This window comes from Rhincodon typus, chromosome 6, assembly GCF_021869965.1.
Source record: "Rhincodon typus isolate 14 chromosome 6, sRhiTyp1.1, whole genome shotgun sequence".
Classification (NCBI taxonomy): domain Eukaryota; kingdom Metazoa; phylum Chordata; class Chondrichthyes; order Orectolobiformes; family Rhincodontidae; genus Rhincodon; species Rhincodon typus.
The window spans coordinates 14,592,626-14,604,963 of NC_063337.1; the positions used below are offsets into that span (position 1 = coordinate 14,592,626).

The 12,338-nt window shown below is 38.4% G+C and overlaps 1 protein-coding gene across 2 annotated transcripts in view; it reads left to right on the forward strand.

The window, feature by feature from the left end:
- Window positions 1-12,338, forward strand: part of tubgcp5 (tubulin, gamma complex associated protein 5) — a 52,476-nt gene that overhangs the window by 1,474 nt on the left and 38,664 nt on the right. For both annotated transcript variants that reach the window (XM_048597562.1, XM_048597561.1), the window contains exons 2-6: window positions 1,311-1,364; window positions 1,451-1,559; window positions 4,871-4,967; window positions 8,059-8,138; window positions 11,116-11,251. In XM_048597562.1, the coding sequence (XP_048453519.1) occupies window positions 1,311-1,364; window positions 1,451-1,559; window positions 4,871-4,967; window positions 8,059-8,138; window positions 11,116-11,251 (476 nt within the window). The remainder of the gene's footprint in view (window positions 1-1,310; window positions 1,365-1,450; window positions 1,560-4,870; window positions 4,968-8,058; window positions 8,139-11,115; window positions 11,252-12,338) is intronic.

Consider the following 12,338-nt stretch of genomic DNA (forward strand, 5'->3'; position numbering starts at 1 on the left):
CCCCACCTCCTACCTACCAGCCTCATCCCTGCCTCCTTGACCTGTCCATCGTCCCTTGATTGATGACTTATGGGAAAGTTAGAGATGGTATTAAATGCAAAAAGGAGGCATATACATTGACAAGAAAGAAGAAACAGCCATGATCATAATAAATAGCAGAGAAGGCTCAATGGGTCAAATAGACTACTCCTGCTCCTATCTTTATCTTTCAAAGCAAAGGTGAGAATTTCAGAATTGAGGCATTGTTTGACAAGGATCTAGTGTAGATCAGGCGTAGACGTGATGGGTGAGTGGGCGTTGATGTGAGTTAGGACAAGGGCAACAGTGTTTTGAATGACCTTGCATTAGCAGCAGGCAAAACATGGGGATTCGACCAGGAGAGCATTGTGACAGTCAAGTCTAAAAGTAACAAGGTTATGAATGTGAATTTCAGTTGCGGATGGCTGAGAGAAGCGTGATGAAACTGAGGTGGATGTAGATGATTTTAGCAATTGTGTTGATGTGTGTTATGAAACTGATGTCGAGGTCAAATATGGCATCACAGTTGCAAGGAAGCTGGATCAACTCCAGCCAGTTGCTAATGGAGAAGTGGAGTTAGTGATTGAGGAATGGAGTATGTGACTGGACCTGACTAAAGTACCTTCTGTTTCCTTAATGCCTAATTTGAGGTTTGCTGCAAATATAAATTTGGAAGATCCACAATTGAACACAGTGATATAAATTTAATCCATAAACAATGTTGCGATTTGCATGTGCTGGATGCATATACGCCCCAATATGGAAGAACTGCTGTACACTGGACATCAAAATTCAGAATGCTCAACTGTACATTTGATGTCCTATGGTCATTCTATAAACTATAAACCATAAACAACTTTTTCTGTTCTGAGGAAGCCCTTGTTTAAAAACTGCATTCGCTTAAGCAGCATTGGTTTGCCACCAAGTGGTTGGTGGATGGTTTTCACTTACAGCAGGACATTGGAGGCTGCAAGCAGGCATAACTGTGATCAAATCATCCTGTGTTCTGCTTTTTGCATATTTTTGATATTCAATTTAAATTCTGAAAAATTAGGAACAGCACGACTCTTCAACTTGGCTAAAGTATAATAGTTATAACCATGTCATGTGACAAAAATGATCTTTTATTTAAAAAATATCATTAATTCTGCTAGTAGAAAGAAACATTTGTGACTATTCCACCACCAATAAATCCTTGCTAGCTTTATAAGAAGTAATATTGTATTCCTGGTTTGTCTGTTTTTATTCTATTTGTTGCATGATATTTGGTTTTGACTTTTTAATTCTTTCAGATTCCATCGATTTCTTGACGTAGACAGTCAGAAAATAACGCGTGTGATTGATGGGTGAGCTTCTTCATACACTTATATGTGGGCCTTATTTTACAGAAGATATGAAATGTTGTCAACTGACCTTAACTTCTGCTTTTCAGAATCCACGAAAAACTGATTATTCATTCAGAACTCCCTAAAGCTATAAGCTGGCGGAGGTTAACAGATGAATTTCTGGATTTGCCCCTTGAGACTGTCGAAGGAACAAAGGTAACTGGTTTTCATCTAAGTCTTGTGTTAAATTGAACTGAACTTCACTGTTTCAACAATTTTGTGTATTCTTAAGAACTGATCAATGTAATCATATTTGTTTTAAAAAAAAATTGCTTGTACTTTCACATCGTTTTCACTCTCAAATTTCTTCTGAATTCCATGCTCAAATGATATTTCATGAAAGCTGTATCCCCTCTAATATCTCAGCAAATAATGATTAAAAACAAATCAGCTCAGGCTACTCAAAATTTAGAATGTTACAAATATGTGAGCTATTATAGTGTGATGAATCACATTGAATCCAGGGAGAGCTAGCTATTTGGAAACAAGATTTGCATAAAGGTAGGAGTCAAAGGGTGGTGATTTTTCAGACTGGAAGCTTGTGACCAGCGGTGTGCCGCAGGATCAGTGCTGAGTCCACTGCTTTTTATTATTTATATAAATGATTTGGCTGTGAACATAGGAGGTATAGTTGGTAAGTTTGCAGATGACACCAAAATTGGTGTAGTGGATGGTGAGGAGGGTTACCTTAGAGTGCAGTGGGACATTGATCAGATGGGCCAATGGGCCGAGGAGTGGCAGATGGAGTTTAATTTAGACCTTGTGGTGCGGGTTCGTAGTTCCTTGAACTAGTTGTGGGTAGACAGTAAAGAAGGCATTTGGTACGCTTGCCTTTATTGGTCAGTGCATCGAGTATAGAGTTGGGCTGACATGTTGCAGCTGTATAGGACATTGTTTAGGTCTCTTTTAGAAGACTGCATTCAATTCTGGTCTCCCTGCTCAAGTTGTTAAACTTGAAAGGGTTCAGAAAAGATTTACAAGAATGTTGCTGGAATTGGAGGGTTTGAGCCAAAGGGAGAGACTAAATAGGTTGGGCTATTTTTCCTGCAGCATTGGAGTTGAGCGGTGACCTTAAAGAGACTTATAAAATCATGAGGGGCATGGATAGGTCCTTTTTCCAGGATAGGGGAGTCCAAAAGTAGAGGCCATAGGTTTAAGGTGAGAGGGAAAAGATTTAATAGGGACCTAAGGGGCAACTTTTTCATGCAGAGGGTGGTGTATGTATGGAATCAGCTGCCAGAGGAAGTGATGGAGGCTGGTACAATTACTACATTTGAAAGGCATCTGGATGGGTACATGAATAAGAGGGGTTTAGAGGGATGTGGGCTAAATGCTGGGAAATGGGACTAGGTCAGATTGGGATGTCTGGTAGGCATGAACAAGTCAGACTGAAGTGTCTGTTTCCTTGCTGTACATCTCTATGACTGTGTGGTGCGACGACTGTGTGCTGCGACAGCTGTGTGTTTGGTCATTATCGCAACCAGTCCCCATGCATATGTATGCCCAGCAGGATTTTCTCGTTAGCAATCAGGAGAGCTTTTCTTTACCGTCACCTACATGAATACTGGCAAACAACTAATTTCACTCGGTGCAGAGATAGAACACACTCTTCTTAGAAACTCACTAATTTGAAGCCTGTGGGAGTGCAATTATCCCCGTTTTTTTTAATGTGAAGAAGATTCGGCAAGGAGTTCTTTTGTGTTTGAGTTGCAGTCAGTCAGCATTCTGTAATTGTCGTAAATAATAAAATGTTTTGTTCCTTAGAGTTGACATCCGTTGCCTTAAAGAACTTGATAAATATGAATTATGTAGAGGGATACCTTCCCTCCTAATCACATCTTAGAATCATAGAGACGTACAGCAAGGAAATGGACCCTTTGGCCCAATTTGTCCATGCTGACCAGGTTTCCTGCATTTTGGACCCTATCTGTCTAAACCTTTTCTGTCCGTATACCTTCCAAACATCTTTTAAGTGTTGTAATTGTACCTACCTGTACTACATCCTCTAGCAGCTTGTTTAATACACACAGCACCCTCTGTTTGAAAAATTTGCCTTTCAGGTCCCTTTTAAATCTTTCCCTTCACGTATTAAACCTATACCTTCTAGTTTTGATTATCCTTACAATGTTGCATTCAGAGAGGTATTTTGTGAAACTGCAACCTAACCATAACTTGTTCAAATTCTTCACTAAATAACTTCTGTAATTGAGCATTGCTTTTTTTCTTGCATGCACACAGATTTTGTTAAATCAAGGGGGGAAAAGGGTAAGGGATACTAATGCTGCTGGTTTCAAAACTAGCAAAGAAGGTTCCAGGTTGACTGTTAGCAGCCAGGATAAGACAGGGATTACAATGGCATAAACCACATCATGTAGGATGTAACTCTATGGAGGCGATGGTGTCTGCTGGTGTAAGTCCTGTGTTCACTATTTTCTGGAGGGCTCCCCGCAAGTTGTTCCACTTGGATTCTTGACAAGCCAGTGTTGGACCTCCAGAGCTGCTGGTCAAGAATGTTTCTGGAGGCTGGTAGCTGCATCGAATGGCAAGCCACTGGGGCATTAGTGGCTGCAGTTGATACTACACTTATCTGAGACCTAGGATTATTAATGGATCCCAGGCCAGAGGTGAATGAGTTTGGCAATGGATGTTTATTATTGAGCCTTCCTTTGGATGCTGATCCCTCAATGTGGCACAACAGCATTAATTCACCCCTTAGCCTTGTTTGGCAGTGGAGTGAGGAGTCTCACCATGGATTTAATTGGTGGGACGGTGGTGGGATCAACACCAACCACTGTTGCTTTATTAAATGCCCCATTACCACCAAACTCACCACACGTGGGTACAGGATTTTACCCAGTGACGTAAATGGATAATGTACCTGGTTCCTATGAAACTGGATGAAAACATGCACTTGTTGAGGCTCATACCTGAGCAGTGCTCACTGGGTTAAGCATATTTAATAATGAAGTCAGTCCCTTTTAAGATAGGGAAATACATTGGAAAGGCAAATGAACTTCGGAGTAATGCAGAACAGGAAAGCCCTTGGTTTGATAGTCAGCTGATTCACTTAGAGTAATACTGTATTTCAGCAGTCTTTATATCAGAGAATTGGGGGTGAAGTTATTCATTTTAATAAAAGTTGAGGATTTTATGTTTAGTGTCAGCATTTACATAGAAACATAGAAGATAGGAGCAGGAGGAGTCCATTCGGCCCTTCGAGCCTGCTCTGCCATTCTTCACAATCATGGCTGATTGTCCAACTCAATAGCCTAATCCTGCTTTCTCCCTGTAACCTTTGATACCATTCGCCCCAAGTGCTATATCTAGTTGCCTCTTGAATACATTCTTTGTTCTTAATCCCTTGAAATATGCACTGATGAATTGCAATCTTTATCTCAAAAGTTTATTTTTATGGGACATATTCCTGTAAAACTAAAATGAAGTGCCTTCCTTTCAAATTGTTGCAGACGAAGGAACACTATGCAATACTGTCCTTTTTATTGGCCCTTTCTGACTCACCATCTAATTGTCAGTACACTGAGAAGGCAAGACAGAAGGAAGAGGGTGAGTCATTGTGTCATTCCTTTTATTCATTTGTGATTTTGCTTTTACAGCAAATGTCAGTCCTTGAAGTACAGCAAACTTTGTTTTAAGTGATACTTATGAACCAGCACCCTCAATAAACTTGCAAAAATTATGTACCTGAAATACCAGATGTTCACTGTATTAATAGATCTCCACAATGTCTGAGTAGTCAGTTGAATGTGCAAGTGAGAAGGCTCTTTGTTGTTAAGTTTTCTTTCAGAGAAAGTTGCATTGTTATTTAAATGATTTATGCTGTAAATAAAGTATAACAATGTGGATGGCCCTGCATTACGTTTTTATACTTAGTGTGTGTTTTTTCACTGATTACATGGATCTCTTGATCAACTGGCACATTACTTGTACCATAGGTACTGGTTAATAAAAACTTGGCTATAACTGAAGCAATTGAAAATGTCTTTGAGAAGCTTGGGCTCATTTTATTCAGTGTGCACCTGTTCTGAGAGTTAAATGTTACGTTCCTCAAACGCAACTGTCCATTTATTATATGGCCTCCGTTTTTAGCATGAGCAGATGTTGCTATTATTTATAATTTGGATTTCACTTTTTTAAAAAGGACTAAAACTGCTGAACGTTAGGCAGGAATTGGAAGAAGGAACAGAAAGTTAAAGTTTTAATATTTACAACTTGTCATTAGATTTAGAGCATCTGTCAAATGTTCCTGCAATCTGAGAAATTTTGCTTTGTGCTTTATTTTGTTTCACATAAACACTTACTACAGTATTTCACTTTCTGCTTTATCTGAAGGAAGAAGTGCAGCAAGAAATTGGTCCTGAAAATTACACAGCTTTGTGATCTATTTTGCCACATGATCCTGAACTTGTCTAATCAATTAGGAGCCTAAATTGACCCCCACTGGTATTTGTGACGGTTGTGCCACTACTGGATTTATATTTCACATGCTCAAAGTGTATCATAACATGTCTGAATGGATTGATTAAAAATATCTAGTGGTGTAGTTGTGGCCAAGTGATAGATTTGAAATCCATTGGGGTCTCCCCATTTGGTTTTGAATTTTTGCCAACTATAGTTGTAAATGTTTCTGATTTGAGGGTCTTGTGGCACAATGGTAGTTATGGGCTCCAGTCCCACCTGCCATGCTCGCATTGGTTAAAAGTCCTTCAATCAGCTTCTATTGAGTTAAGGATGATTTCCTTGGCACCTAACTGTTAGTTGTTATATAACCACCCTGTTTTATAACATTGCAGTAATGATGTAATCTTGAAGAGATTCAGCTTCATCTCTCTTTGTTTCTCTCCTGTTACGAAGCTGCCTTATTCCTTTGGATGGAACTGAAATAGGCTTGGGCAATGTTGATTATAAATGAAATACTTAAAATGTAAAAGTCCAGAAGAAATGTTCTTCCTTTATCACTAATATGGACAAGACCAAACCCCTTCAGATATATCAGGGAGATAGCCTAGACCGTAACTTTTATAGTATTCAAAGAAAAGTGCAGTGTTCCAGATGTAATTTAGTTGGTTACACTACTCGGCTTTAAGCAAAACACACTTTACTCTTACACTACAGTTAAAATAGAAGAAAAGGAGGAAGAATTGGGATAACTTTAACTACTGTAAAATTCAACAGAATAGTAAATTATTTAACTACTAAATAGCAACTGTCCTAACATAATTTCTCATAAACATGCCATTGGCAAAGGCAAATTCATTAAAATAGATTGTCTCACATGCAGTGTTTCTCCAGTCCAGGAGAAAAGAACACCAAGAGATTTTCTAGCACAGAGAGGGAGAGCTGTATGTCAGCTTCCACAACCAGTTTCAAAAACCCCAACAACTACTGAAAGCTAAACTAAAATCTTAGTTCTATGGGAGCCTGACTCCACCCATTCCTGCTGCTTCTATTGTTCCTACTTCAACAAAAAAACCCCAAAGCTTCAAAAGCTGTATACTTTATTGGCTTGGAAGAGACAGCTCAGAACCTATGGCTCAAAGGCTTTTTTCAGGAAAAAAAAATGACAAAATACACCTCTTAAAACCATAGTATTGCCACATCACAACCAAATTATATGCTGAATTTGAATTCTATAGCTGATTTTTTTTAAACAGCTAAATACTTTGCTCTCGTGTCAATTATCATCTTTCTATTCCTGTTTTGGGGAAGGATTCATGCATCCCTTAAACATTGCCTCAAGAATCACTTTTTTTCCTGGTTTGGTTTTTTGAAGGAGTGTTTCCTTCCTTGTTAGTTATTTTAAATGTTTTCATTATTTGTCTTCATTTTGTGGTCTGATGTATTTTTTTTGTAGTTTTTTTCTTTGAATTTCCATTCCCTTTGTAGATGAGCTTCTGCAGTCTTGCAGAAAAATACATACATGGGCAATGGAGTATAATTCATATTAACTTTTCCATTATAATTGCTGATGACAATTGCCAAGTGTTAAATAATATTAAATCAGAAGTGCATAATTAGATTTCAATGGGATCCATTATGAAGGCAGGAAAGTAGTTTGCTTAATTTTTTTAGCTACTAGCTAAAAACTGACTAAATTACCTACTTGCAATTATACAACTTCCATCAGAATACATTTCAAGGAGAAGTATATAGAAACCAAGGTGAAGCAAGCTACAGAGTAAAAAGAAACCAGACATAGCCAAAACATTGGCTTTTTAAAAATATGTTGGAAGTAGACAAGGGTAGTGATGCAAGACAGTTTCGGAAGGAAATTACAAAGTGCAGGCTGGAAGGACCGCAGCAGATGGTGCACTGGAGGGTGTTGGGGGAATGCTTGATTCTTGATTGGTAGAAGAAAGCTTGAACAAAAAGCTGGGTTTTAAGACAGGTCTTAATGAATGTTTATGTTGGGAATATTGAAGAGTGAGACTAAGCTGCTGAATTGAAGGCTGCAATCAGTAAGGGAAAGATGAATTTGCAAAAAATGCTGCAGTTAGAAAGACAATAAGTCCAGGTATGGCATTGTGTGTTACAAAAAAATGAGGCCTTTAAGAAATCTAATCAAGAACAAGAACTTTAAATCTAGATGAAATGCAACCCATTGAACCACTGTCTGAAGTGTATTGTTTTTCTCTAGTGCAACATGATGATTTTGACTGGGGGAAATACCTGATGGAAGGTGAAGAAATTGACATTGGCCCATATCCAGACACTCCAGTGAGTAACATAGTTGAATTTTATTCTTTCATTGCCCTTTGACTCTTGCTATGCTATTCCAGCTGGGAGGCAACTTGCACCTGTTTGTGTATCTAACAAGTCAACACTGTCTAAAATTACTGATAGTAACTTGCATTTTACTTTCTTATTCAATGGTGGAGCAATCTTGAAGAGCCAAATGGTCTACTCCAGAATGTTGCATTAATGTCCAACGTGTTACCTGAAAATAGATATTTTGACCACTTTTTGTATGTGTTGAATATTTGCCCTCCTTGCCTAAGTGTACAAGCTCAAGGTTAAGTTACCACAATACAATTTGAGGAATTTAACCAGTCACATACTTTCCTGCCTGACCCTGCCCACTAAATTTTATTGTTTGTTGCATTTTAAATTTGGGGTTACTTTCTATATGACTTCTATATGCTCATATTTATAATGAGCTGATCAGAAGAGTGCTGAGTCCGTTCTCATGAAATACTTGGTCTTCTCATAAAATTCTGTTAATATATAACCATGGACTAAAGATATTTTCTAATCCATCTGTTCAGACATGTTAAGACACACCTCTGAAGCAGGTGGGACTTGAACCTGAGCCTCCTGACTCAGAGCGAGGGACACGATCACTATGCCATAACAGCTCTTAACAATGTCCTCTATCCATCTCCCTTTACTTCCAGTGCCTTTTGAGAATGACGCTTAGCACCTTTGAGCAATAAAATTGCCTCATCTCTGTCTTAAGTAGCACCTCTCCCCTTATTTTCAGATGTTGATCTCCAGTTCTGGATTCTAGATACAAGGAAACATTCTATCGATATCCAAACTATTACGACACTTCAGGATCTTATATGCTTTAATCAAGTCACCTCTTACTCTCCTAAACTCTAGCAGATACAACAGATGTATACTATTCCTGCAATTGAGTTCTTGCCTTTCATTATTCTGCATCTCTACCTAAAATTGTTTCTACATCCTGGTTTCATGGACTTAAGTCATCCTCTATTTTGCAAATACCATCAGTTAACATAGTCACCCCTTCATCTTCTCCTGGTTTCTTGTCCTATCTAAATATCCTGTACCCTTCAATATTCAGATCTCAAACTGTGTCACCTTGCAGCAATGTCTCCGTAGTTAGTGGCTATCAGATCGTAATTATTTCAATCTTTTTGTGCTTTTGGTTAATCTGTTTTGTTCTGAACACACTGTACATTCAGATTCAGAGCCTTTAGTTTTAGTTTTATTAATTTAGAAACATACAAACGAGGAACAGGAGTCAGCCATTCGCTCACAAAAGCCTGCTTTGCTTGATATGATTTTAACCCTAAATCTAAATTCTTGCCTAGCTATGATAACTTTTCATCCATTTGTTTCAGAAGACCATAAGTCTTAGAAGTAAGCCATTCAGCTGAATGTATCTGCTCTGCCATTCAAGGAGATCATGTCTGACCTGATAATCCTCAACTCCACTTTCTTGCCTATTCCCCATAACTATTGATACCCTAGTTGCAGCTAAATTACCACAAGCTACTTTTAATTTGGCTACTTATTAAGAAATCCCATGGGCAGTTAAGTATTGAAACAGTGATTTCAGCTTTATTGCATGTAGCAACCAAAATAAGACCCCTCAAGTAAGCAAGTTAAGCCCCACAACCCAACTTGGCTATTAACTGATTAATGATGGAATCTGACCAGGATTTCACCAACAGTGTCAGTCTCTGGAAGTGTCCAAAGTTCGATCCTTGTACAGTGTTGTTCTTCAAAGTTCTGCTACTAATTTGTTCTGGTGTTGGGTTCTGATACAATTTTCTCTGTTTCAAGTTTGTAGTGTGACATTATTGATGATTCAAAAGATTCTTTCATCTCCCAACATTAATTACATTTCCTGGAGACCAAGTTCGTCGCTTGCTGCCTTAACAGAAATAGCTCCTTTGTTCAGTGTTACTTTCGGGGTTACCTGTCTGTTTAAAACACAGCTTCTCCTGCAGTTAACTCCTTAAATTCTTTTGCAGGACAGTCAGTTGTCCTTTGTGGTAATAAAGCATCCTGTTTATCAAACAGGTGTCAAAGCAATTGTTATTTCCTTTCTCCCAGGAAAAGTTTGTTCGTTTGGTTGTTTGTTTATGTTGATTCTTCCCAGGGATGGTTAATTCAAATATTGCTTTGTTTCTGTGTAACAGCTTGTCTTTGTCCCATTCATCTTGAGAAACAGCTTATTGCAGAAAAAGTTATTGCTGATTCTTTCAACCCGTGAAGTTATTAAAGTTGTGAAGTTTACATTGTCACACCCTTAAAGATTACAAATCTATCTCAAATATACGTGGTGAGCCAAATTCTTCTAAGCTCCCGTGAGTACAAGACCAACCAATCTAGCTTGAAACATCACATTCTATCCATATCGAGGTCACTCTCTGCAACATTCTCAGCTTTACTGTTGTCCATGCCCTAAAGATGCTGTCATTACATTACTGACAGCTGCTTTCTCTGTCACAAAGGTAGCCATTTTTTCTATCATCCTCTACCCGTTCTCAGTTACAATTTGTCAGAAGGTATGCTGGCTAGATTCTGTCCTACACTTAGGAAAACAAATGTATAACCCCTTCCTTGTCCCTGACACATTTAACTTAAAATCCTGTGTCAATTTCAAATTCTTCATGTCCTTGTCCATTCCATGTCTGCAACTTTCCGTAGCTATATGTTTTCATGTTCACAATTGGACCTGCTGATTCTAATCCTCTAAATGTTCACCTACTTTAGTTGCAGAAGTTTGAGCAATCTCAGTTCTACCCTCTCTAAAACTCCCTCTTTAAACCTATTTCTTTCTCACACTATGCATTCTTTTATGAAAGCCACCTTTTCAATTAAGCTTCTGGTCACTTCTGCGTATTTTTCCCATTCGACATTGTTCTTCTCCTTCTCCTCCCTAGCCACTACCTCTCTAAAATGACACTTTGAGTTGCAATATAAATATTTTGTTATTTAGGAGTGGTCTGAAGAAGAAAATGAAGAGGAGCTCCAAGAGTCCCTCAGTAGAGAAGATTCTGGAATTCAGGTCGACAAAACATCACCAGAAGAACAAGCACAAATCAAGAAAGTCGCACCACATGCCTCTTCCAAGGGTATGTTTTGTAAAAGTCTAGTCTTCAGGCCATGTGCTAATCCTATTGGTCTGAGTACATGTAGAAAGTTAGACTTTGAGCAGTGGCTTACTACATAAATGCACAGTCCACTGCAGAACTGGGTCATATAGGTCAAGAAGAACCTAGGTTTGATCCCAAATCTGTGTTGTGCTGGTTAAATCTGAGCAGTGAATCCAAGACTAGGGAGTTAGAAAAGATTAAAAATTGATTTTATGGGTAATGAAGAACCACTGGATTCTATGATCTATGATCTCACTGATTGTCACTGTTTCAGTCTATGTGAAAAATGGCTACATCTGAAATGTTAGAGAGCCCCAGAGATTTGTGATGTATTTATACAACAGAAGTGGAGATTATTGGGTGGGGCATAAAAAGTCATCTGTAACATAGATGTAATTCAACTGGACTCTTCAAGTATTTGAATTTATAGCCATGTTTATATGCTGCATATTAATGTGTAATATTCTCCTGAACATAGATATGAATTTAACATAAAACCTTTTATGACAGATGAGCATTTCGTTTTTCACCAGTGGTTAGAACAGTCTCCGGAATATTTTTCTGTTGTGACCTTATTTTGAAGTTTGAGAATTGTCACAGTTGATGGAGATGGTGGAGGAGAAGGTCTAGAAGTTTGGAGTGTGGGGGTGGTCAGGCATTTCTTTTTCAGAGATCGTGACTGCGCTTTAGGTCCCAAACCCCACTTTGAGAAGCCCAGGCTTAGAAGCAATTTAACTAAGCTAGCACCATTTCTGGCTCATCTTTTCTGTTTTCTTGGGCTCCGCAAGATCCTGATTTGCCTTTCAAAGAGTCAGGTAGTTCAGAAACCTTGTCCCTAGAGGAACCTTCTTTGGTCAGTTTTACATCATTAGTGTGGAAAAGAAAGGTTATGCAGAGAGAATTTTGAGCTGTGTATATGGCTGCAAATATATATGAGCACTGGAATGTTTGTATACTGTTGCAGGTTTAGAGTCAATAAGTTGGAGATCTTCATGCATCCAACTAATTGTTTCAGAATGAAAGCCGACAAATACTCTAGTTGTGTGTCATTTGCTTGTCTTATCTG